Raw genomic sequence first — 26,308 nt, forward strand, 5'->3', positions numbered from 1 at the left:
GAATGCCTACAATATGCCCATTACAAGGGACACATCCTGCCGCACGGCCGCGTCCTGGTCTAATGAGAGGGCAGCGCCACAGGTGCCTCGGGGGCTCGCTGTCCGGCACCGGCGCGGGGAGGGGCGCCAGGGGAAGCCGGGCCCCGAGCGGGCGGCGCTGCCATTGGCTGCCGCGGAGGTGCAGCCTCCGCCGCTCCCACAGCCGCAGCCAGCGGCGGGGCCGCCCCCAGCACTATCCTAGCGCTGCCCGGCCACAGACGGCGAGAGGGAGCGGCGCAGGGACCAGGGATACTTACTCTACGGCCAGGAGCTCAGCCGGGCAGAACCCACCGTGTTTCACAGGCGCGCTGTCACCGCTAGGTGCCGAACTTTAGCAAACTTTCAGAAAGAGCGTCAAACTTTACTCTGAGGCTGATATTGTGCATCCTTCAGTGTGAAGCCACCAATCGCCGAAGGGAGGAGCTGCCAGATTCGGGCATTTCGAGGGTTTTGCTTTGCCCCTGTTCCGGAACTTTTCACCTGTCCCCGTCGCGGCTGCCGGGATGGCGCTGCCCTGGCTCTGGCTCTTGCTGGGGTGCCTGGGCCTCCCGTTGGGACAGGGCGCTGTGCGAGCCGGGCGAGGGCTGCCCCCCGGGGACACGGTGTCAGAGCACATGCTGCGACTCTACGAACGCTACAGCGGGGGGCGACAGCAGCAGGGCCCTGGGGGGCTCCGGCAACAACTACGGGACGGCAACACGGTGCGCAGCTTCCGAGCCCTGCCCGCCCGCGGTAAGTGCTGCAGCAGACCAGGGGCACCTGTGCGGAGGAGGGTAAAGGGGGCATGGAGAGGGGGGGGGGGGCAGTGACTTGACAGAGTGAGCTGAAGCCAAGTGAGGGAGGTTTCGGGGTTTCGGGTCACCTATGATACTAGAGATTAGATTTTTGCAGACCTCTGATTTCCCATAAGTAGGATCCTACACACACTTGCTGAAGTGTGAAAGAAGCCGAGATTCGAACCTGTTGGATATTTTCCAGTCGTCTAATAGGTTCGAATCCCAGCTTCTTTCTCACTGCAGCAAGTTGCGTGATCTTGAGCAAGCGGATATATTTCTCCCGGTTGCCTCAATGTCCTAGGGGACCGGAAATGTTCCTCTAGTGGGATAGTGGGAGCGATATCCGAATTCTTTATGAATTAGGAAATCGAATCTACTGCAGGGTTACGGTGTCTGAAGTTTTCTTGTAGACATGCACATTCAAGGGTGGGAATGTACACAGTCCTGCCAATCGTTGTGACCACCTTGGTGGCGGCGTGATATCTTAGCGAGGAACACCCACTCAGCGCTGGCTTCCAGGAAAGGGAGGCCGTGTGTCGCATGCCTGTTTATGTACCTGTCTTTTGTCATTACTCTGGGCGTTTATCCATCTCTTTTTTGTCTGTGTGTGTGGCGTGTACCTGTGTGAGTTTGTAAGTCTGTGTGCGTGGCGTATCTTTGTGTTTGGCGTGTGGTGTTTCGGTGCCTATATATCTGCCCGCCTGTCTTTATGTACGCCTGCATGCCTTGGGTCTGTGTGAGTGTGTGCATCTATGAGTACGACAACGATGTAATGTGTGTCTGTGTTTCCGCGTGTTTGCATAAAGTGCACCTGTGTGTGGGTCTGTATGAATGTGCGCGAGTGTGTGTATGTCTTTTGCCTGTATGTAAGTGTGTGCGGTTCTATCTAGATGCATTTGAGTGCGTGCCTGCCTAGTGCCTACTGTGTCTTTGTGTGCGCGCGAGTATTTGAGTTTGGGTGGGAGTCTTTAGGACTGTGTGTGGAGGTATTTGTGTCTGGGGAGTGTGCATCTATGCGTTTGTGTGTCTGCGTGTATGAGTGTGTTGTGCGTGTCCAGGTTAATGTTTCCCTGCGTGTTCCAGTTGCTACTAATGATTTATCATGAAGTGCCTTTCTGTCGTTAAAAAAAACTGCGTACTTTTTGGTCCAGATGTTCCCGTGTCAAGAGGAGGGCACGGAGGTCGACCCCCTCCCCCACGGTTCCACTCCTCATTACATTCCCCGAGACCCCGCACCTTGCCTGCCTCTATATCTCTCTGAACAGGTGCCTGCCCCGGCCTGTTCTTTGAACCACCACCGGCCGGCGCTCAGCCGCCAGGAGAGCGTTGGTTGGCAAGTGCCTTAGGGCGTATGAAGGGGATTTCGTGCAGCAGGGGGATTACAACTCGGCTCTTGAGAATGCATGGGGGTGTTTGAGTTGATAAAGAGGCTGCTGCCTTTCCCCAATTATCCTATAAGAGCTGTCCATCCCCCCGGCGTGTTTTGGCACCCACTGGCCCCCGCCCTGGGTTTCACCGGTTCAGTAGAGGTGGCAGCGGCGTAACAAGCGTCAGTGGGACCCCATGCAAGGGAGGAAACGGACCTCCCTTTCCTCAAATGCGTTGCAAGGCAGCCGTAATCAGGGTGCATGGGAGGTTAGTCAGACCGATTGGCTCCGGTGCCACTGCACCTGTTGCACCACTGATTGAAAAACACCCATGGGTGCTAGGGCTACGAGTAAATGTGGTGACCCTCACTGGATGGATGCTTTTGGCCAGTGCTTTAAATGGGCCGGTACAGAGTACCGGCACGTTTTTATTTTGAGAGGGAGAGTACCGGCACTTTTCTAGAGTGACGTACTGCTTTTAATAGGAGAGTACCTGCACTTCTCAGAAACAATCAGGTACTCTGGTACGGAGTACCTGCACTTTTGTTTTTTCATTTCCAGCCCTGCTTTTGGCGGGAAGAAGAGACATGAGAGGGTCTCTGGTCAGCGCCCTTTGGCTGCAGTGACAGTCGCCTCGTCCCTCTCACCTGTTACAGTGCCGGCCCTCAAGAAGCCATCCATCACTCGGAGCCCGGGGATACTCAGTGTAAACATGGCGTACAGACCACACCGCGAGCACCGCTTAGAAGCTGATGTCTACGGATAACCTGCCCGCGTCCCCGCCCCTACACACACACTTCCCCAACAAGGAATCCCTCACCCCGGGCTGCATTTATTGGGCTCACTCCGGCGCGCTGTGCGTGCTCGTCAGAGAGCTGCTCTGGGAGCTGTGAGGTAATTGCTTACTTTTAAACACCTCCCCACCCCTCCATAAGTGTCCCTCAAGAACCTGAGAGTGCTCGCAGCTGGTGGTGTTGGGCGGTTTCAGTAAACCAACCAGCGATGCTGCACGCGCCTGGTCAGAGCAAGGTGACCCTTCCTGGCAACCTACACATTTGTGGTGGGACAGTGATGGCCCAACAGGGCCGGCTTTAGGGCAGTGCAACTGGTGCGGCCGCACTGGGTGCTGATCTGTGGAGGGGGGCACTGTGACCTCAGGGGGGGCGCTGTGTTTAGCAATATCTTATGATGTGAGCAATGAGGGGCACATTTGCTGGTGGTAGTAAGAGAATCTGAGGAGGCAGTCATGGGACGTGGGGGCACCAAAAGTGATAGTCCCACCGGGCGCCACCAGCGCTAAAGCCAGCCCTGCGGCCCAAACCATACCAAAGGGACTGGTCAAAGGCGACTATAAGATTCCTCTTTTGGCCTCTCTCTAATGGCATGGTTAAACACTAAACAGACCTCTGACATGACTTTACAAGCACACTATGTTCTCGTGTTGCCTGTCCACACCACCACTGCTTCAATGTATTCAGTGGAGAAGTGTGGCTCAATGGTTAGAGCAGCAGACCCTGATGCAGAGGTCTGGCCTGGACCAGGGTTCAATTCCTTCCTCGGCAGGTCTTGGGCTCAATTTCCCCGGACCTGATAATTCTCACCTTGGTGCCTATTCTAATCATGGGTCCCACTCTGCAACTCTGGGCAATAGCTTGCTTAATCTCCACAACAGCCCCAAAAAGCGCTAGGATGCCTGGCTTCACCTTGGGGGTGCCCAGGAGTGGGCACTTCACAGGGAAAGGCCAGGAAGGGTTCCACAGCGGTATGTGCACAGCGCCTGAGAGACCCTTTTGGCGGAGTGCTATATAAATGCACTACATTTACATTCAGTGCTTTAAATTGGTCGGTACTGTCCGGTACTGAGGCTCGGCAATTTTTCATTTAGAGAAGGAGAGTACCGGCACTTCTCAAAGAAATGTAATACTTTCAATTGTAGCAGGTACTCTGGTAGAGAGTAACAGCACTTCTATTTCTCCATTTTAAGCACTGAATGTATTGCTTTAATGTTTCCTGTTCCCTCTTCTCCTTCCGTGTTTCAGGAAGATGCCAGGGGATGGCTATCAGCTCTAAACAAACACCTTACAAGACATGACATTCTGGAAACCAGGCCGAAAGAGACCTGGGAAGCTATTCACATCTCCAATAATTTACATATTTTTAGGCAGATTGGTGATTAAAGGCCACATGATAAGAGACCCAGAGTCTGCTGGGACCTGGAAGTTAGCCAGGCCGAGCCCAGAGGTGATGTGTTGCCGGCTGCGTTTGGTTATTTATACAGAATGAAGTGTGTTCGGGGATGGGGACCCTCCACTCTGGCTCAATCACGTGCTACTGGTCCATGGCTTCTGTTGGTCGTGTTTGTTGCTTGGTTGGACCATATAAGACACATCTGACTCGCAGCACACTGCACTTCTTTGGATTTCTTTGTATCACATAGTTTGTTTGTCTCTGTTCGCACAGCACAGGTAATGAAGTCTGATTTTAAGACAGGCGGCTGGTGCCACCATGGATGCTTGAAATCATCATAAGTGGAACATGATGACACACGTGGCAGTTGTAAAAATGGGAATTGTAACGGTGGGTATAGACACTGTGGATCTTAAAGTGTTATGTGTCAAAGTGGTTGCTGATGAAGTGGTGATTTTTTGACTTTTTGTGTATAAGTAGTGAAGATAGCCGTGAGAACTTTCAACTAATGGGCGGTTGTAGTGTTGGGTGTAGACATTGAGGATGTCAAGGCGGACACTGCAGTGGGTATATTGGTGGTTGCGTCAAACAGTGGCGTAACAAAGCTTGAAGGGGCCCCCTCCAAGGTACATGGAGGCCCCCAATCTTAATCAGGAGCTCTCAGGTCTGGATACTGTGCTGAGGGGGCCCCTGGAGCTTGGGGGCCCACACATCGCAGGGGCTACGGGAACCTATGCTATGCCACTGGCGTCAAAGAGGTGGGTATGGCAGTGGTAGATTTCAGATCTGATGAGCATTGAAGTGGCAGCACTGCTTATGCTTGTGGTGACATGATGGATATCAAGGCTATGAGTCTTAATTTGGAGGGTGTTAAAATGGTGGTTGTCAGGTTATTGGTAGTTGATGAGGTGGATTTTGACTTGATGGGTATCAAATTGGTTGATGTGGTATCACTGAGGCTGTGGGTGTTGAGGTGGTGGGTTTCAATGTAGTGATTGTTAGTTTGCTGCTTGTAAATGTGGTGGGTATTGAATAGAGAGGTGACATAGATGAGAATATTGATATTTGTTTTGACCAAAGTTATGTTTGTCAGTTGGTGGATGTCCAATTGATGAGTGTTGAAGTGGTGATATTGTTGTGATGGGTGTGAAGGTGGTGGATGTTAGTGTGTTGGCTCTTTGTGTGGCGGGTGCTAGTGAGGTAGATGTGTGTGTGGTTGTTGTCCAACGTTTGGGTGTCAAAGTGATGGTTATCAGTGTGGTGGTTGTCATTGTATTCAGCAGAGAACTGGTTTGTGAAAAGGGTGGTATCGAGTTATTGGGTGTTGTGGTGATGGGAGCCAAGGTTTTGGGTGCTTTGTATATATTACTATCCTTAATCTGGAATTGTGAAGTGCAATATTTACACATCTTTCACTATTTTACTGGCATTCTTGGTTGTGGCCATTGCACACATAAAGTGAAAGTCTACAGTCCCAACAGTAGGGTTTTTATTGGCCTCTTTTAAACATTTTGGAACGTTTTTTAAATTTGAATATCTAATTTTATGTTTCTCTTGTACCTATTCACAGTTTCTTTTCATTTTTCCTGTTTTACCACATATTGTGTGTATCCCCTTAACTCATTTAATGTGTACACTATGTTTTTTGTATGTGTCCTGCACTATTTTTTTGCTCTTATTTATACTGATTTTCTATTTACTATTTGTTTAATATTTCTGTATGCTTGCACATATTTATAATGTTTGATAGAGATTGGCATGCTGTAATGTTGTGTTATGTAAATCTCTAGACTAGACCAACGTGTGTATGTCTGACGGATCAAAATTTGGTATGTTTTGTGGTATTATGTGTAATGACCCTTCTCTTGTTTCTGTGAAATATCTTGTCTCTGTATTGTGTTTGTATGATGATTGGTCTGTGTTTTTACAATATTGGTTATTTTGTAACATGCATCAAAGGGTTTGTGCCTTTTAATGGGCATGCACATTTTTCACATTTGTGTTTCTTGCATATTTGCAGCCCTGAGGAAGCCTGTGATAGGCGAAATGCGTTGACTGACTGCATGTATGCATTCTGAAGAAGAGCATGAATAAAAGACAAACATAAACAAAAGGGATCCATCACTCTTGTCCTCTGTGCTTCTTGCATTAACTTTTCTTTTATACACTTTGTTTTGTTGCCTCTCAATATTCTTTAACTTTCAAGGGTGGTGGATATCCCCCTGCAGTTGGGTGCAGTGAGTGACCGCACATGGCAGCAAGGGGACATCTGGTATCAATTGAACCCCTTTTGTACCTTACAAGGGTCGCCCTCGGGCAGCACACTGACTGTGCTTCAACGCATGGGCACAGAGCTAAAGTCTTTCCTCATTGCAAGAGGGAAGCCACCTTGAGATTGCACCAGGCCGTTACTAGTGCCAGCACGATTTGTATTACAAAAGGGGCCGCACAAGTGTCTTTGGACCCTTCTCATGGGGTGCACAGAGTTGGGCCATATGCCTGTTGCACCATCGGAACGCTTCCTTTTTATACAGCACTGATATACTTTAGATAATGAGACAATATAGTTATGTTTGGCCTGAAAATATATTGGCGTTGGATGTCAAAGTAAACGGGCATTTATGCATTTACAAGGAGCGATCTGTCAACAACTGCAGATATTATTTCCATGTTGGAATTTGGAGAGCAGATACATACTTCAATACTTCTAGCGCCTTTTATCTGGACTTCATCAAGGTAAAAACTGTGTCAGAAGTAATCCTGCAGCAGATAAGGTAACAGTATCTCCATAAAAGTTCTGTTGTGTGGATGAAAGCATGCATGTGTTGGAATAGAGTGCAGTTACCCAAATGTCAAAATTCAAGAGGTAGTGACAGGGCTTTGAATACATCAAAGGTAGTGGCCAATGGAAATGTTGAAATCGGAAAAGCAACGTCAGGGACTAAGGCATCAGCAGCGCACCTGGTAAAGTGAGCGAAAAGCCAGCGTACATCCAAGGTATACAGGCAAGTGAAGGTGGGTATAACCATTTACAAACACGGTGGCCTAGATGCGATTTGATGCCACGACTTTAGGTGGAGGTAGTAAATACTGCTCTGACACCTTGGAGGTCAGCCAAAAAGTTTTAATCGCACCAAAAAAAACAGAAACTGCCTACAGAAGCAGATGAAAAACAACAAAATGTAAGAATTGTAGCTTTTTTGAGTAACCCAAACAGTTGTATGTCAAATGTTGACATTAATATTATCGACCTGTATATATTTCTACTCCAGAGGGTCAACCACCAACATATTGACAAGATAAGCACACAAATGTTTTGGACCTGGCCCTTTTTGCAGGGTTATCACTAAACATTTTTGCCTTCTGCCTCCTATTTTTCTGACATTCTTGTTGGCTTTAGGACTCTGGGCACTTTACTACTGCTGACCAGTGCTAAAGTGCACATGCTTTCTCCTCTAAAACATGGTATGAATGATTTCTCTATGATTGGCATATTTGATTTACTAGTAAATCCCTAGTACAGTGCACTACATGTGCCCAGAGCCTGTAAATCAAATGCTACTAGTGGGCCTGCAGCATCGAATGTACCACCCACATAATTAGCTTTTCAACCATGTCTCAGGCCTCCCACTGCAGAGCCTGTGTGTGCAGTTTTAAACTGCCATGACGACCTGGCAAGTTCACCCGCTTGCCATGCTTAAACCTTTTCTTTCAGTACATGTAAGGCACCCCTGAGGTAGACCCAATGTAGTCCCCCTGGGCAGGGTTCAGTTTATTTAAAAAGTAGGACATGCACTGTGATGTTTTACATGTCTTGGTAGTGAAATGTAGCTAATTTTATTTTTCGCTACAGCACAGCCTACCTCTCCCATAGGTTAGCATTGGAGCTTCCTTGTAACACCTTACAGGTGTATCTTCCAGTTAGTAGCTGATAGAAAATTGGAGTTTTATGTCTTTGGAATCACAATTTAAAAAATACATCTTTCTGTTAAGTTGGTTTTCAAATTGCAGGTCTGAAAATGGCACTTTTAGAAAGTTGCCATGTTCTTGCTTAACCATTCTGTGCTTGTGCCTTTCCCTAGAATACCCATTTGGGTTGGATGACAGTTGGACATAGTGCATTCACTCTAGACAGTCTCACATAAAGAGAGCTGAGGTGTTCCCTGCATTTGGTGATGGCCCATCACCAGGCTGATGGGTCTGCCTGAGCTAGAGTGGTGGGAGAAGTTGACACTTGCACCTGAATAGGACTGTGTCTGTCCCCTCTCAAGGAAGTCTCCGCCCCCTTATAGTGTGTCTGGAGCCAGGACCAGGAAGGGCAGGGTCCTGTGCACTACAGAGACTTTTCTTTGAAGGTTGCCCACTTCAAAGGCTAAAATGGGTATAAGTACCAGACCTCTGACACCATATACTCAGAACACTTCTGGATTGGGGACATTCTACAAGGAAGAAGAACTGTGTTGCTTCAGGAGGGACTGTCACTTTGATGTTTGCTTTGCTGTGCTGGCTTGCTGCTTCTGTCCTTAGAGAGAAAGTACTGGACTTTGCTTTCTATATCCTGCTTTCTGAGGTTCTCCAAGGACTTGTTCTGAGCTTACCTCCTGTTAAAAAGTCTCAGATCTATCAAAGACTTAATCTGCCAGCACAACTGAGAGCCCTGCCTTGCAAAGTGGTGCCAAATCCAGTTCATGGGCCCTTGGAAGTGAGTTCCTGTGCAACATGGAAAGAAATCAACACATCGACTCCCTGCATCATTCAGAACTGGCGCATCATTGCAAAACTCCATGCATCGCCGTTGCCGGCACCAAAGCGTAATCCCCGCTCAACACAATGACCACAACTTGTAACACAGGCCCTGACTTTTCGCCGTAGCGCCTCTGAAGAACCACCTCTGTTTGAGTCTCGAGCACCGCATCACCAAAGTCTGTGACGCACCGTTCTGCCTCAGACAGAGCCATGCTTCACTGCTGTGGAATTGACGCAGTGCAACTTGACTTTCAATGCATCACTGACACATCGTCTCTGGGTGCTGATTTAATCAACGATACAGCACCACAGTAAGAAACCAAGGTATCTTGCCCGCAAACGCTCCATCACCTCCCCTCGCCACGCAATGTCACCCGGCGTTAGGGTCTCAAAGACTCTGCACTGCCTTAAGGAACAGATGCATCGCTGCCTACAGCAGCACATCACCTCCTTGGTGCAACGCATTGTCCCCGAGCACCAACGGGCCACTTACCTGCATAGCAGTAAGGAACCAATGCATTACCTGCCTTTGTGACGCATCACCTACCCTACGTCATGCATCCTCTTTGATTTTAACCATTTAAGGTATTTTGTACTGGTCAAGAGCAACCATTGATTACTAAGGAAGTTTAGCTTTATTTAACTTTGAAAATTCATATCTTGAGCTGTGGTTGTTAGATTTTTGTTGTTTTGGTCTTGTTTTCATCTGGTGTGGAGTCCTTTTGTGGTGTTTTCACTGTCTTACTGTGCATGTGTACAAATACTTTACACCTCGCCCCTGTGGATATGCGTGACTGCTCTTGCCAAGCTACCAAGGAGGTAAGCACAGGTTATTCTTAGGGTGTAACTTACTTGCGCTGACCAGAGTGAGGGTCCCTACTTGGACATCGCGTAACTCACTGCCAACTAGAGACCCCATTTCAAGAAGTATAGATTTCTTAGCTCGACACCTACATACCTTGAGTATATGTTGGTTCTCAATATCGTGAAGTCGAAGTAAGTGAAAGTCGGTATTAAAAGTTTGGTATTTTCTTAGAACATTTGACTAACAGGCTGTCAATTCTTCTCACATCTAACAGTCTCAGAGCACTACACTGCACAACAGCAAGATGTTTGGTATAACTGACGCGTTATCTTCCACACCTGTAAATTTGCAATGCACTGGAGCTAACCGTTTTGCTATCCGAGCAATTAAGTGTGCAAAAGGAATCTTTTCTGTCAGGCAATCAAAACAGAATTCAGAGAGGGTTGGGTGTGAGTTTTAGGCAGCTCTCCCTGCAGTACACTTAAGCTAACATTTGCAAGTGAAGCCTGCAGCTGGGAAGACAGAGGCCTCTTTGATCTTTAGGAGACAGGTCTGTGCAGGAAAGGGGAGGGGGAGTGGGGTTGGGGGTTATGGAGTCCCTGGAAAGCTGTGAACTCCCAAGTACTGCAGCAAGCGCCGACTGGCACTTTGCCAGCATCTGGACTTTCCCCTCGTCCCTTGGTTTATAGTTTTGATAGACTTGGACAAAGAGGCAGGGAAACATCTAGAGTTGAGCAGCTCTCTAGATTTTCGTGCTGGTAAAACCGCTCAGGGCATTAATATGTCTGCTGTAGATGTCTGTGTGCAATTTACAAGTCACAGGTTCAGCCACTGGCAAGCTGATCAGCCTTTTCCTCCCCCAAGGTCAATGAAACGAGTGTCGCATTCAGCTGGGTGCAGTGGCACCTGCTGGGTGCAGTGATCCGAACTGCAGGGATGCTGTAAAGTGTGCTTTGGAAAACAATCATTTTCAAAGCCAGTAGGTTTGGCATTGGTGGGGGCCAAGAAAAATGGTGCATTCCAAAACGCTTTTTCTCCGTGCAATTTCCATATGGAAAATTAGACAACAATACAGGTAAAAACGGTTGAACAGAAATAAACCAAGTTTGGCAGAAAGCTAGATCTTTACCCAGAGAGGTTGCTTTTCGTGATTTGGTATGAACCTGTTCAGACGTTTTCGAGAAATTCAGGTTCAACATGTATAGATATCTGTTACAGTGGGACTCCCATTGCAAAAAGCAAAAACTCATTGGCTGGCTACAGCATGAAGAAAAATGTTGCAGCCAACATGCAGGATACAGGGACTTGGTCCCTGAATCCGAAAAATGCAAGAATAAGGACATACAGGGTCAGGGATAGGATACAGTGACCTCCTAGCCATTGTGTGTGTGGGGGGGGGGGCTACCCCCCTACTGGGGCCGAAATTTAAGAAAACAACTTTTTATGTTTTCATAGTCCAGCTGGACTCCTGTAGGACTCGGTGGGGCCCTTGTGTGGTCCCGTAAGAGTCCGAATGCACTTCCATGGGACTGAGAGAGACCCCCCAAAAATTGCAGCTTTTGGGCTAGGCAAAGCTCTTTATGGAGACTGCACTGCCAATACATTGTGAAGCCCCACTATGGACAGTCTGTGCTCAGTGCACAGACTGCGCACAGAGCTCACACCCTTCTGGGACCTAAACCTCATTAGGTGGGCAAGTCCCTACTATGCACGGTCTACACTCAGTGTACAGACTGTGTTTAGAGCCCACGGCCTTCAGACATGCAAATGCTATTAGGTGGGCAAGTCGCAACTAGGAACAGTTAGAGGTCGGTGTGCAGACTGTGCATATAGCCCACTTCCACAAGAGACACAAGCCCTACTGAAGGGGAAACCATTACTGCGCACAGTCTGCACTCAGTCCGCAGACTGTGTATAGAGCTCACTCCTTCCAGACACATAAGCCCCATTAGATGGGTAAGCCCGTACTAAGCATAGTCAGCGCTCAGTTTGGAGACTGTGCGTAGAGCCCACTCCCTGCACAGACATAAGCCCAAAGAGCTCCAGACATGTAAGAGCTATTAAGTGGGAAAGCCCCTACTATGTACAGTCAGCACTGTGTGTGCAGCCCGTGCTGAGAGCTCACTGCCTCAAGAGACATAAGCCCCATTCCTTGGTCAAGCATCTACTATGCACAGTCTGAGCTCAGTGTGCAGACTGTGCATACAGCCCATTCCCTACAGAGACCCAAGCTCCATATGTTTGGCAAGCCCTTATTACGCGCAGCCTTGGCTGAATGCACAGACTGTACATACAGCCCAATCTCCCCGGGCACGCAATACCCATTAGGTGGGCATCTCGTTCAGTGCATAGTCGTCCTTCAGAGATGCAAGCCCCATTAGATGGGCAAGCCCCTACTATGCACAGTCTGTTCTCATTGTGCTGCCTGTGCATAGAGCTCACTCCCTCTAGACCCGCAAGCCCCATTAGGTGTGCAAGAGCTTTCTATGTGTGGTCAGTGCTCAGTGCAGAGATTGTGAGTAGAGTCCATTTCCTCCAGAGACCTAAGCCCCATTAGGTGAGCAAGGCCTTACTACACACAGTCTGCACTCAGTATGTGGACTGTGCATAGAGTCTACTCCCTCCTGATATCAAAGAGCTATTAGATGGACAAGCCCCCACTACACACAGTCAGCACTGGATATGCAGAATGTGTCTAGGCCACATTCCCTACAGAGATCTAAGCCTTCTTCGGTGGGCAAGCTCCCACTATGCACAGTCTGTGCTCAATCCACACACTTTGCTTAGAACCCACTCTCTTAAGAGACGTCAGACCCATTATGTGGGCAAGCTCCTACCACGCACAGTCTGCGCTCAGTGTGCAGAGTTTACATACATCCACTCCCTCCAGAGACCCAAGCCCCATTAGGTGGGCATGCCTGTACTATGCACAGTCTGTGCTCAGTGTACAGACTGTACATAGGGCCCACTCCCTCCAAAGACCCAAGTCCCACTAGTTGGGGAGACCCCTACTATGCACCTGTTTGCAGGCTGTTGATGCTGCTGTGCGAAGAGATAGGCTGGCGGTGGCTCGAGCAAATGTTTGGTGTGAAGGGCACTGTTCCAGTGCGAACAGGCCCGTTCGTGGTCGCAAAGAGCCCAAAAGCTTGATTTCAAGAACTCAAGAGCCACACCAATGGTCCAGGACCTTAGAGACACCATCTGGGGGTCAGAAACGTGCTGTAGCTGGGTCCAGTAGCTGTTGGGGAGCCTATTATGTACCTGAGGCTCAGATAGGGAGACCAGCAGAATACCCCTTTGAGACACTCTGTGTTCAAAATGAAGTTGCAGGTCCAGCTCTTCTTCCCCAGGCAAGAGGGCTGCAGACAGCAGGTCAGCACAGCAGGGCGGCAGTTCATTTAGAGCAGTAGTCCAGCAGAGTGGCAGTTTATGTAGCAGCATAGCAGCCCTTCTTCCAGGTATTCAGGAGTCCAGTAGAGTGCTGAAGATTGGGTCTGAAGGTCTTATTTTTATACCCTGGTGCCCTTCCTATGGAAAGTGGGGAGAGCTTCTGGAAAGGTTCTTTGAAATGCATGGAATGTCTTGACTTCCCATGCCGTGGCTCCAAGCTGGCTGCAGTGACGATACAGGGTTGTTAAACCCTTTGTGCTCAGCTCTGCCTCCCAACCTGCCAGCAGATGGCCCATTTAGGCACACCTAATCCCTCTATTGTGGGACTGACTAGGAGGAATTCATAAAGTCTAACTGTCAGCTACACCCAGTCCATGTGGCCCAGGACAGGGTGGAGGCACAAGGGGATGAGGGCAGGAAAATGCCAACCTTCTAAAAGTAAAACTAACAGATGATGGACGGAATGCTGAACAATGCAAACATTCACACCCAGTATAGATCTAGGTTAAATCCATTGTTTTTTTGCTTACCACGTCACCCCAGTTTGGACCCAGCCATATGCAAATCAGTCTTGACTCTGTTCCTCATGGGAACAGTCCAGCCTGAACTGCCAAGCCAGATCCTCCCTGGACCAGAAACAAGCATCCTGTCTGTGACGGCTGGTAGAAAACGGTGGCAGGGGGGTAAGGGGGTTAGGAAAAAAAAAGAAAACGTACCTGGTGGACGCAGCCACCAGCCGCTGCCTCTCCTTCAGCAGGAACCAGGAAGCACATAGCCTCCCAGAATCCTGACCAATCACAACACTGCCTTACAGCAGCATAGTGAGTGGTCTGAGCGCCGTGGTTCGGCACTCAGAGAGGGACTGGGAGGCTGTGCATGGTCTCCACCCAGACTGTACAATACAGCCTGCGGAGAACATGCAAAGTGGGCATGAGGGTTTGGCCGGCCCAAGACAGCCGGCCAAACCCTCATGCACACTTAAGGTGTAGTCACCTATCCTCCTCCCTTGACATGAGGGGGGTCTGGCCCTGCCCCTGCATAACAACCTCGCTGCAGTGCAACTGCAATACTAAAAATAAAATTATAATAACGTTCCGTTATTATTATTTTGTTTTTCATTTGCACTGCTTTAAAGCAGTGGGGCGACGCACCACCGCCTTAGCGGAGGAGCCGCCCCTGCATCCGGGGACTGGTTTCAGGGTATCACCCCATGTCAGCCAGTATAGCTTCCATCCAGTGGCACAGTGAGCATGAGACCCACGTCTGGGCATACCCCTCCCACTTGGGGCGACAAAAGCAAAAAGAACAGATGAGGGACAGAATGTTGAACTATGCAAACATTCACCCCCAGTCACAGATCTGGGTTTACCCACCATTTTATTGCATAACACTATAGTGGATTTTCCTTAGGCCCTGGCAGAAGGCGTCTTATCAGTTGCAAAAGATGATCCCATTAAGGTGAATGGAGTACAAACTCTGGGCCCGATTCACAGAACAAACTTAAGACAAAATCCTAAACTTAGTACCATTTTGGTATTCACAGAATGCACTTACTACTTCTGGTATTCACAGAATGAACTTACTACTTTTGCGATTCACAGAATAAACTTACTACTTTTGCTATTCACAGAATGGATTTAAGACTACTAACTTTACGTCCGCACTCGGGCCGGAAATTCCGGCCTGGAGGCGGAGCTTCCGGCACGGAGGCGGGGCTTCCGGCCCGGAGGCGGGGCTTCCGGGCCGGAGGTGGAGCTTTCGGCCCAGAGGTGGAGATTTTAAATCTCCGCCGCTGGCCGGAATCCCCACCTCCGGGCCGGAAGCTCCGCCTCCGGGCCGGAAGCTCCGCCTCTAGGCCGGAAGCTCCGCCTCTAGGCCGGAATTTCCGGCCCGAGTGCGGACGTAAAGTTAGTAGTCTTAAATCCATTCTGTGAATAGCAAAAGTAGTAAGTTTATTCTGTGAATCGCAAAAGTAGTAAGTTCATTCTGTGAATACCAGAAGTAGTAAGTGCATTCTGTGAATACCAAAATGGTACTAAGTTTAGGATTTTGTCTTAAGTTTGTTCTGTGAATCGGGCCCTCTTTTTTGGAGGGCGTTCAATGAATTCTATGGAGGCATTTTGTTTATTCATGAGAAGTAACAACTGCTATTTGCAGGGAGGCAGGGCAATCGGTAGTAGAAGCTGTCAATCATCACACTTTCCAGCGCCTGGCGTTTAGAATAGAGACGTGAAAGTAGCTGGATACGCATCTGCAGCACCACATGCAGCAACACTGCCCACCTTGATAGCAGGTAAACTGAAGGTTGGTGAGAGCATACTGTAGTTCTTGTGCTTCTTCTGTCAATATGCTTGCAGGCATGTATGTGTGTGTGTGGTTGTGTTTGTATGCATGTCTATGAGTATAAGAATGTGTGTCTGTTTATGTGTTTCGGGGTGATGATGTGGCATAATGTTGGTCAAGGCACATGTTACAACCTTCACCTTGACCTATAAAGATCACCCTGTTGTAATGTACCTTTCAGTGACGTATCGCGGGCACACCTGATATGTTTGTGGTTTAATCTGTCATCTTTGCACTCTCCTTGACATATTGGGGATATTCTGGACAGCAGTATGACAAATCTTGCTCTTATAATTGACCTGGTATAATTGTGCCTTTCTTAACTAATTGAGGGCACTTTTGAAATGATTGTGGCTATCCCTGACATAATGCTGACCCTGGTACGACAGTACTGACCCATGGCATATTGGTAGTATTCTGGACATAACTGTGGCTAACCCTGACATAATGATGGCCCTCGCTTAATATTGCCCTATTTGGCATGTTGCAGGCACATTTGACATAATTGTGACCATTACTGGCATAATGGTGGCATGACATAATGATGCAATCCTGGTCCTATTTTGGTATTTTTGACAACAATAGGACTACTGCTGGCATAATGGTTGACTTTTAAAATGGGTGGACACTCTTGAATTTATTATAGCTATCCTTGTTGCTATGGTGTCCATTTCTTAACACATTGTGGGCACTTTTGACATTATTCTGACTATCCCTAGGATAATGTAAGGGAGATCAGGTATTTGAGGATGAAGGTAAATAGGTACATAAGCAGAAACAGTATTTGCAATTAGAATCTGTTTAAATGTTTGCAGATTTAAATCGCCTACGTGTGTAATAATTCATGCTAAATTCAGGTTCCTTGTTACCGGAGAGTATTTACTGTTGCAGCTGGTATTTTATAACTCATCTTGAGTAATTTCATTAACGATACTGAAAAAACATTATATTATCAATGCTTCAGCCTACAGCCTGAGTATTGTGAGATTGGTGTAACCTGCCTGTGCTACTGCATTAGTTTGTTAGATTTGCCTAGCTTTGCTGTCCATTGCCTGTGACTGCAGGGGCGGCTCCTCCACTAGGGCGGAGGAGCGTAGCCCCACTGGTTCTCGCAGTGCGAGAAGCAGAAACATAAAATGGTAATAACTTTCCGTTATTACCATTTTATGTTTGGTAGTCAGTGGGCGTATGGGTGGGATTGCTCTGAGAGTAGGGCAAGAAAGGGGAGGAGTGGGCCCTGGGGCCGCCCCAACCAGTCATGCGGTCTCTGCCCTTCTCCATCCAGACTGAAATGCAGCCTACATGGAGAAAATGGCCTCCCCATAAGGTGCTGGCTGGGTGGCGTCCCAACCAATCACAACGCTGCTTACAGCGTTGTGATTGACTTAGGGGAGGGAGGGAGCCTGGCTGCCTGCTTCTGCTTCCTGTTCCTGGAGAGCTGAGAAGACGAGGGACCCAGCTGGCGGGAAGGTAAGTTTAATTATATATATTTTTTTAAATTAAATTAACACCCCCCCTCTGAACATTTGACAACACACATTTTGGTCACAGCAGCGAACCAGTACAGAAAAGAGAATTGCTATTGGATTTCATTCTTTCGATAAAAAAATACATACTTCATCCACCAGGAGTAAGTAGGCAATCAAACATTTAATGCATTCCAATCATGCGCTTCTATAGTATATGAGAATGATTATTACTGTTGTTAGTGTCGGAGAACATTGGTAAAGGGGTAATTTCACTGGAGGAGGATCCTCAGTCAGAGTCTTAATAGGTGTCGGCCATTTTAACTGGATTTTTGAAAGTTTTTAAAAACTAAAGGCGGTTTTCCCACATTTGTCTTTTCGGAACTGAAGCTTGAAGAAGATCAAAGAGTTTGCCAATTTTCTAATCAATGCTTGTGAGATTCTCAGATATCCAAATTTCAATAGTTTCAACACGCATAACTGTGTGATGGTTTGTTGTCATTGACCTAATATGTGACGGTTTGTTGTCATTGACCATGTATTCAATGCAAATGACCTTGCAAAAAGTTTGAGACAGTTGATAGTTAAGCCGTGATTCTGATTTAACCATTTTGCATACTGTGAGATGAATACAAAAACACCACAGCCTGTTCTGTTGGAATCTTGTTTTTATAACAAACTAGTTCCAGAGACAAAGCTGTGGCTGTCAGGAGTCTATGGGATCTCACAGTAATATGAGCTTTTCTCCAGATGCACCACTAGTTTCTACAGAGGAAGTAGCTGGAGTATGGCACTGGGTTTCAGAAATTTCAGAATTTAGCTTTTATTTAATAGTTGGCAACCATCTGCTTAATGCTGATTTTAAATGCAGTGATATGTGACCACTGTAAGAGAATCACCCCCCCCCTCATCTCTATCAAAATGTAAATGTTACACTTTTTCACGTGAGGAGATTTCCATGACGGCGCCCATGCTTTCTTGCAACCACTTCAGAGTGCTTTGATATACAGGCAGTTGAAGTACCATCTGGGATGAGTGTAGGCAACAGTATGGGTCTGAAGTGGTCAGTTTGGATTTCGACGCAGGCACCAATGTCACGAATGTTGATTTGGACAATTTCCTGGTAAGGCTAGTTGGGAGGCCAGTGGTGATGGTTGTTATGTGGGGTGATGATGAGATCCATTGCATGCTCCTATCCAACGCAATCAGTCAGCTCACTGGTTTTTAAATATTTCCCCAAAAATTCTAATGTCTTGTTTTAGGAGAATCTGAGAGTTTGGGGCCCTATTCTTTGAGGGTGGCATCAACCCCATGTCTCTATCATTTCAATTTCTTCTTGCAAATGGTTTGTGGGTTGGTGGTTCTACTGTCCTTGATGAAGTCTCTTGGGAAGGAAGCGTGTTCGTGTCCCTGGCTGCTTCTGACATATAAGTTTACTCCTTGTATGAATGCCCCGGTGGAGTGGATTTCAGGCTGGTTGGATCTGGTCATATTGCTCTCAATGTAGGACAAGCCTTGTCGCCTGAGACTGCATTCGTGGCAGTCAGTCGTTGATTTTTGTGTGGGTGGTTTGTGCTGACGACATCATGAAAATCTAGATGCTCACGGCTAATCAAATGCTATGCTTAAAACAGAGACATTAATAGGGTAAAGTTGGATGGAACCTCTGCAAAAACTCTTTAAAAGTCACACAAGTCGGTTTAGGTGTTTGTGTATTCTAGAGAAAAAGTAGACATTATTATTATAAAAATATTTTAGAAAAGTGTGTTAGGTTTGGAAGAATTCTGTCACATGGTCAATTTTGTTTCTGCATACGAAAATGCAAAAAAATGTAATTTACATTATTGGAATCTATTTGGTATAAGACTCTGGATTCAACATCACAATTCATAATAGCTTCCTGTCATGACTGAGCAAAATGTTTTTTGTAGGAATTGAACAGAAACTATAAAGCAAATGTATTTATAATAGAACAATGCTGATCAACTATCGTGAACTATTGACTGGTCCAGATCTATTGCTTCCATTCACCATCAGCCTAGCAGGGTTTTCTGAGGTTTCAAAGTCTCTGCATTGCTGACCTTCATTTTGTCTGATCCCAATCCAAATAACTGGGCGTTTTTGGTCATCTGATGAGTTTTTACTCGCCACTAGCTGCTGGTGTCTTAAGAAACATCTTTCAGGATTCACTTAGCTTGGTACTATTTGACATTTAGGAGTCTGGTGACCAGGTTGAGTTTGGATCCAAATTTATTTTAAAACGAGGGAATTACATAATCATTTTTTCTGTGAAAAATCACTTAGGGTCAACTGCACTATTTTCTAATGCAGTTCAGTACAGCAACCAGCATTGCTGTGCAATATTACTCGAAAAGGAAAGAGCAGGATGGAGTTTAATGTACAATGATATGGCACTGCTGCTCCCTTCCCTAGGGCTTGCACACTTTCAGCCTGCCTTGCGCCACGCACATACCTTTGCACCACAATAGCATATGTTTTGTACTGGAAAAGTATCCTTCCAGTTCAAAGAACCATGCATAGACTGAGGTAAAAACGTTTCCCCTTTTGTATGTGTTATAAAGTAAAAGACAAATGCAAAGTTGTAAAAGTTAGGAGAAATTAAACTTTTTCTCTTTGTTTGTGTCTTTTTCAAGGAGGTGTACCTTTTGGGTGTAAATCCCTGTCAGAAAAACACAAAGAGGAGTAAATCCAGAAGACTGATCAGAGTCTCTGAAAACCTGGGAAACACACGCACATTACGAGAGGAACTAGTTCTTTTTAGAAGACCCCTCACTCACCAACCTGGTTGGTGACATGCTTCATCATAGGGGTCCCACCTGAACAGCCGAGTGCCGTCCAGGTGTGCTGCAACACCTGATTACAGTGGAGCTGGTAGTTCTTCGTAGTGCAAGTGAGTGAGTAGTGGATTAAAAATGGGCCAAATGTACTCGCCAAAAATAATTTTATTCTAGAGTCATTGATCCATGTTAAAAACAGCAACGAGATACCTTCATTGGTTTGATTGACCACTGGTATCTAAAAGTGAAATAATGTGTTAAAGAAGTGAAAAAAAGACGGTCTACATGTTTCAACCTATGTGGTGTTATTACTTAGGTTTTCGTCAGGACCAAGTGTAGTGACCCGAGCGGTGTACATACGCTAAGATGTACCCTACTCTTGATCACCAAGACCTAACCATTTACTCACGGTCAGGTAGGCCTGTCATCCAATTCGAAGACAGGAGAAAATAGCAAAACGCGTAATAGCGTGCCTCATGGAAGCCAGGGTCGAGGTGGCAGCTCAGGAAACACGATTATGTGGAGCTGGACACCGGCAATTGTGCCTACCCTAGCCGACCCGTACCGACTCCCCGAGGAATCAAATTCATTCCAGAGTAGGGTACATCTTAGCGTATGTACACCGCTCGGGTCACTACACTTGGTCCTTACTTGGTCCTTACATTCACTAAAATGATACAAATTCAGTATATTACATCACTTGGCACCATTCAACACTATTTGCAAATTAATTACTAAAAGTCACAATTAGTATTGTTTGTTTGTTTGTTTTATTAAATTAGCACAGTATATTAAAACCATTGCAATAAAATTGAATCGTAACATTGTTACCACATGAAAAGGAAAGCGAAGCAAACCATCAATATTCATACACTTATTTCTGACAAGGCAGTCTTGTAATTACTGTTGTAATCACGTTACAGGCTTCAGAAACCAAGGATAAAATGACTTGATGCAGAGACATTAGTGCAAAGTGCAAAAATAGCCTGTGATGAGTTTCTGGGGAGGAGGAGCCAGTTGGACGGGGGCAGGAGAGGGAGAAAGCAGGTTGTCCAAGAGTCTCACATATTTTCCTTGCAAGGGCGTGAATATCTGAGGAAGTAAAACAGAGAGCAGATGCCTCCCAACATGTGCTAACGACCCTTTTTAGATATATGGGTTTTAAGAGAAGTCTTCTATGAGCATCAAGGGAGGGACAACAGCACAGAAGATGCAGCCATGATTCGGACCTGTAGTTGCACAGTCTACAAGCCCCCTCCTCACTAGCTGGAGACCATCAGTTGAAGGAAGTGGAGCGCAGACCTAGGAGACCATTGGGCACTGGAGCACCATCGTTTTTCATGGATTTCAGAAACTTGCAGACCTGGGCTGAGGTAGTCAGCTCATGGGTTTCCATCAGCGTAATGTCGGCAGGATCTCTGGTTTCGACCTCAGCGAGGTCCAGGATATCACAGCAGTATTGTTGAGTTACATACTGAGACCAGACTTCTTCAGAAACCGCGTTCCCCCTGCTCTTGTTCAAGGAATGAAGTTTGTTTATATGGTTCCAAAAGTGAGTCAGGTTTTTTTCCTTTAACAGGGCAAATATTATTAGACAGTCGTTCTGTTCTTTTTGTTTCTTAGCTTCCCATGTTGATTTTTTATAGGCTTTACGTATTAAGGGCATATTATTGGCAGTAAGCTCTGTATCTTTCAATTTATGCAGGCGCACAGCCCTCCTTAGGGCTCTCCTTTGGTTGAGTAAAACTGGATCAAAAATCCGCTGCTGGAGAGGCCTGGGGAGTCTGTGATGAACTTCAGGGCCTATTAGAAGGTCTCGTAATTTAGCAATGGCAATGTCCCACCAATGGTGATAGCCTGTGGGAGGATAGTGAGTGAAATTTTGAGTTATTTCCGTGAGCCAAGTGCCCACTTTATCGGCACCTAAAGAGTCCCGTTTGATTCTTCTGACTAGAGCGTGGAGTTCGGTCTGCGTTGAATGCCCCACTTCAATTACTTCGGCAGCAGCAGGAACTTGCAGGTCCATTGTTACGGTCAAAGGGTTATGATCGCTCTCTGTACGAGTGGGCATCTCCATTTTAACTAACTTACTTGCCAGAGATGGTGATAAAAAAATATAATCAATGGTCGAGAGATTCTTAAATGTTGGAGATAGATGGACACTGGGATCCTGTTCCAATGCGATTTGCTTCGCAGAACGTAAATTGAAATTGGTTGAAAAAGTGATCATGGCTTCTTGCTCTTTGGTTTTGGTGACTAAATGAGCATTGGATCCCAGATCTCTGATGTTGAAATCGCCTAATAACAAAACTTCGGCAGAAGCGAACTCAAGTAAAAGCTCTTCCAGATGCTTCACCAAAAGAGCTGTTGCAAGTGACTTTGATGTTTTAACTGAGTTGTGGTAACAGTTGATTAAAAGTAAAGGGAATGCCCTGGTTGGAGTTGAAAGACCGGTGATTAATGCAATTTGCGCTGCCAAAGGGTTCCGATAGAGGGGGGTAGCTGCGATCTTGCACCTGTGTTTAATGAAAATGGAGAGGCCCCGGAAGGTCTACCATAAAAATTAGGCTGGGATGCTGGTTGAAAGAGTTCATAGTAGCCATGGAGAGCCGATAGAAACAAAGACCAGGTCTCTTGAAAACAGATGATATCACTTTTGCTCAAGTAGTCCACTGCTGATTTGGATGAAAGAGTTGACTTTAACCCTGCAGGATTCCAAGAGGAGATGGTCAGTTTAGAATCTGACCGCTTAACTGAACCGTTAGGAAGGATACTGCTGGGAGCAAAGGGCTTGAGGCTCTCGATGGGAGTACCCATGGCAGCTGTAAATATTATGGGAGACAGAGAAACTTGGTTTACAGCTCACCAAGCGTTGATTGTTGTTATATGAAATGTTTATGAGGTTATCCTCTTTTGATGCATCTGGCAGCCAAACATGGGTTGCACCCTGTGATCCTTTCAAGACGCTGTACGACCTCACTTGTTCATCCTGAAGAAGTACATGGAGATATTGCTGTTGGGGGGGGGCCCAGAGTTCTATACCCGAGTCTTCAAGGAAACTAGCTTCCTCAAGAATTGAATCCCTTAGGGATTCTCGTGACCACGTTGTGACAGTTGCTTCCGAAGCCCCTTTGTCTGGGAATAAGGCAAACTTGACTGCTGTAAAATCAGATGAAGTAATCCCAGAGAGCGCCGAGACATGCTTGAAAAAGAGATTAAGGTTGTTTCTGTTAAGTATGTCATGCGGGCCCTTGTGAGCAAAGTGGGGGAAAAAACAAGTTCTGCATCTTTTTCAGGACCTTGGTGTTTCTGACTCCCAACTGTTTCAGGCGGAAGCAAAGGGGCCTTAAAGTGTAGAGGTGTAACTTCGGATAGACGATGATTCCCCTCCAATTGACTTTGCCCTCCTGAGGCCTGCATAAATTGAGACTGAGAAAGCTTCTGCATTTGTGGGGGGTAATCCCAAAGGGTTTTGGTCGGGTCACCTGTTGGGTATCACAGAGAGGGGCCCATCAGTATGCCGTCTCTGTATTTGGACCGCTCCACGTGTTTGAGACTTCCCTTGAAGGCTGAGCTGTGATGTCTTGCCTGCCCAAACTTTGGCCTTGAGGGGCTATCCCCTTGATTTTGGTTGATGAAGACCTGTGCTTCGTGATGGTAGAATATAATACGGTGACAACGGGAGCCGGGGGGGGGGGTCCCCTTGGGGGCTTCCTGAGTGAATGTTTGAGGGTTATTGATGGGGTCATTATTATCAGTGAGAGCCATTCTAGAATCCTGGGTTTTCATTTTAAGTTTTAAAGCCAGGATTAAAAATAGGAAAGTGAGAGAGCCCCCTCTCTTCAGGGACAGGCATAATACTGACCCCTGTCCCATCAACCCCGATCTCCGTTTTGCAAGATGTTGTTTTTTAGTTTGTTTTTTTAAGTTTCTTTCTCTCCCTTCTAGACAATTTTAGTTTCTTAGGGGGATTAGAGGGCAGGTGGGTGACATTTAAAGGAGCTAGATCAGGGAGACCAAGCTGAGTGGTAGCTAATGGAGTGGTCATTGGACTGCGAGTGTTAAAGGTCGCCAAGCTGACTTTTGGATCACTTGTGCTGGTCGCCGCTGACTGACGAAGAGAGGGTATTGAGTTTTTGAGGTCTGATTCTAAAGGGAGTAGTATCATTCAAATAGCTCATACTACAACTTTAGAGCCATTCAACACTATTTACAACTTCATTATAAAAATTTCTCTTCTTCATTATATCATTAAACGGTCAATTAGGTCTGCAATTATTTATTTTTCACCCATTCAATTTAAAACTCCGCTTTTTGGATTAGTAATATGTACTTGGCAATGGCAGTAACACAATCTAATTGCTTTTTTGCCAACAAAGTTAATAGTCCATCATACTGTGATCTTTATCAAGACCTCACAAAATAATGGCACAGGACCTTCTTCCTTTTATCCTAAAAGAGGGAACAGTCTAACGATAGATGAATTACAGAATATTTAATTTGAAAATTACAAATACAATGACCATTGTTGTCCAACACCCTTCTTTTAAAACCACAAATCCTCCATCAAGGGTCAATCCCAATCCAAAACTGTAAAATAACGCTCCTTTATCGCTTTACCGGGAGTTGACCCAAGTAAGGAAAAGTCACCCCTGTTCCAAGATATTCTAAGAATTGGCTTTTTGTAGTAAAGTACTGTTTATTACAGGCTAGTGAGTAGAGTTTAACTCTCTCGCAGAGGACTCTTTTTAGCAAATTCTCTGTCATTTGATCACCCACATCTGCTAGATCAAATCCTGGGTCAATTTCCCTCACTGTCTTTATAAAATTTAGAGGCAATTTGCTTGCAGAGAACATTCGATCCTACATCATAATAGATGATAATTTATCTGTAGAACCGTCATGTCTAAGGTTGTAAGGTCGCAAAGCACTTGATTTGGCACTCGGAGTCCAGGAGTCAAGATTGAGCTCCAACCTCACTGCCTGCAGCATGTCATATTTAGGTAGCATCAAGAGGGTGTTAAAACAAAGACTGCCCAAGGAATCCCAGTCAACCCCCTGATCTAGAGCCAACAATTCAGCTCTGTGAACGGCCTTGGGGATCAACTTCCCAGCTATGGCCTTCATAAGTGGGTCAACGGATAAAACCATATTTCTGGTCAAATCTCCTCCAGGCCTTTGTTGTACTACGAAACTCAATTTTCACCTTCATGAAATTATTTTCCCATTTCAGGCTCCAAGGAAAGGTAATTCCTAGGTATTTATACTCAACTACTTGTTCTAAGGGTGAAGAGTTCATGAACCACAAATATCCCTTTGGCCTATTTGAGAATATTATAGTCTTCATTTTATCCGCATTTAAAACCAAGGAATTTGTCGCACAATAAACATTTAGAGCTTGCAACTTCCTTTGCAAGCCAATAGATGTCAAATCCATCAGAACTAAGTCATCTGCATACATAAGACAATGGGTATGCCCCCTTCCAATCTTTGGGGAAAACAAGTTCACTGCTCCTAAAACGTCTGGGGGATTGAAGATAAAAAGACTAAAAAGTAAAGGAGCTCAAACGTAACCTTGTCTTAATCCATTGTTCACAGGAATTTTAGATTTCCCGGCCCATTTAGGTCAACATGTACCCAGTTATTTTCATGGAGTACACGAATCATAAGCAGCAAATTCTTGGGGATATTCCATCTGGCAAGTTTGTCCCATAGGATCCTGCAATTCGCTTCATCAAATGCCACCTTAAAGTTGACAAAACAACACCGTTTGCCCACTGTGATTACTACCCTGCTGGGAGCACCGCAAAGTGTAAAGCAGTGATCAACTCTGGAGTACTTAGATCAAAAACCTCCTTGCTCTTTGGAAATTCGACCACTGCCCAAGACTCAGGACGGTTAGGAAGATAATGGGCGTAAATTTTGGAAGCACATCCCAATAAGGAAATCAAACGATAATTTCCTGGATCACTTCAGGAACCCTTTTTACGTACAAGCTTAATTATTGAACCTTGCTATGAGGAGGGGGATACACGCAATATTGGTAACCCATTTGAAAGAAGGATTAATAGATTTGCCCACCAAAACGGATTTAAATTATGAAGAACAGCTGGGAGCCCATCTGGACCTCCGGCCCATGTGGGTTGCAAATTTGAAATTATCTCTGCGATTAACCCTGCCCCCTATAGTTGCAATAGATTAGAATCAACGTCTTGATGGTTAGCACGGTCACTTTTGCCATCATAATTGGATTTGTCATAGTGCTCCAAGATAAACCTAACCCAATTTGATTCTGGGACGTGTTCCTCTAAACTAGAGGGTCATGTTGCATGCTCTTTATTTACCAAATGCCACAAGAGCTTAACGTTACCCTTAATATAGCATCATACAT

General features: G+C 46.1%; 1 protein-coding gene across 1 annotated transcript in view; it reads left to right on the plus strand.

The window, feature by feature from the left end:
• Window positions 1-256: 256 nt before the first annotated feature.
• BMP3 (bone morphogenetic protein 3) overlaps window positions 257-26,308 on the plus strand; it is a 102,304-nt gene continuing 76,252 nt past the window's right edge. The window contains exon 1 of the mRNA XM_085641084.1: window positions 257-771. Within this exon, the coding sequence (XP_085497210.1) occupies window positions 543-771 (229 nt within the window). The 5' untranslated portion in view covers window positions 257-542. The remainder of the gene's footprint in view (window positions 772-26,308) is intronic.

This window comes from Triturus cristatus, chromosome 2_2, assembly GCF_964204655.1.
Source record: "Triturus cristatus chromosome 2_2, aTriCri1.1, whole genome shotgun sequence".
NCBI lineage: Eukaryota > Metazoa > Chordata > Amphibia > Caudata > Salamandridae > Triturus > Triturus cristatus.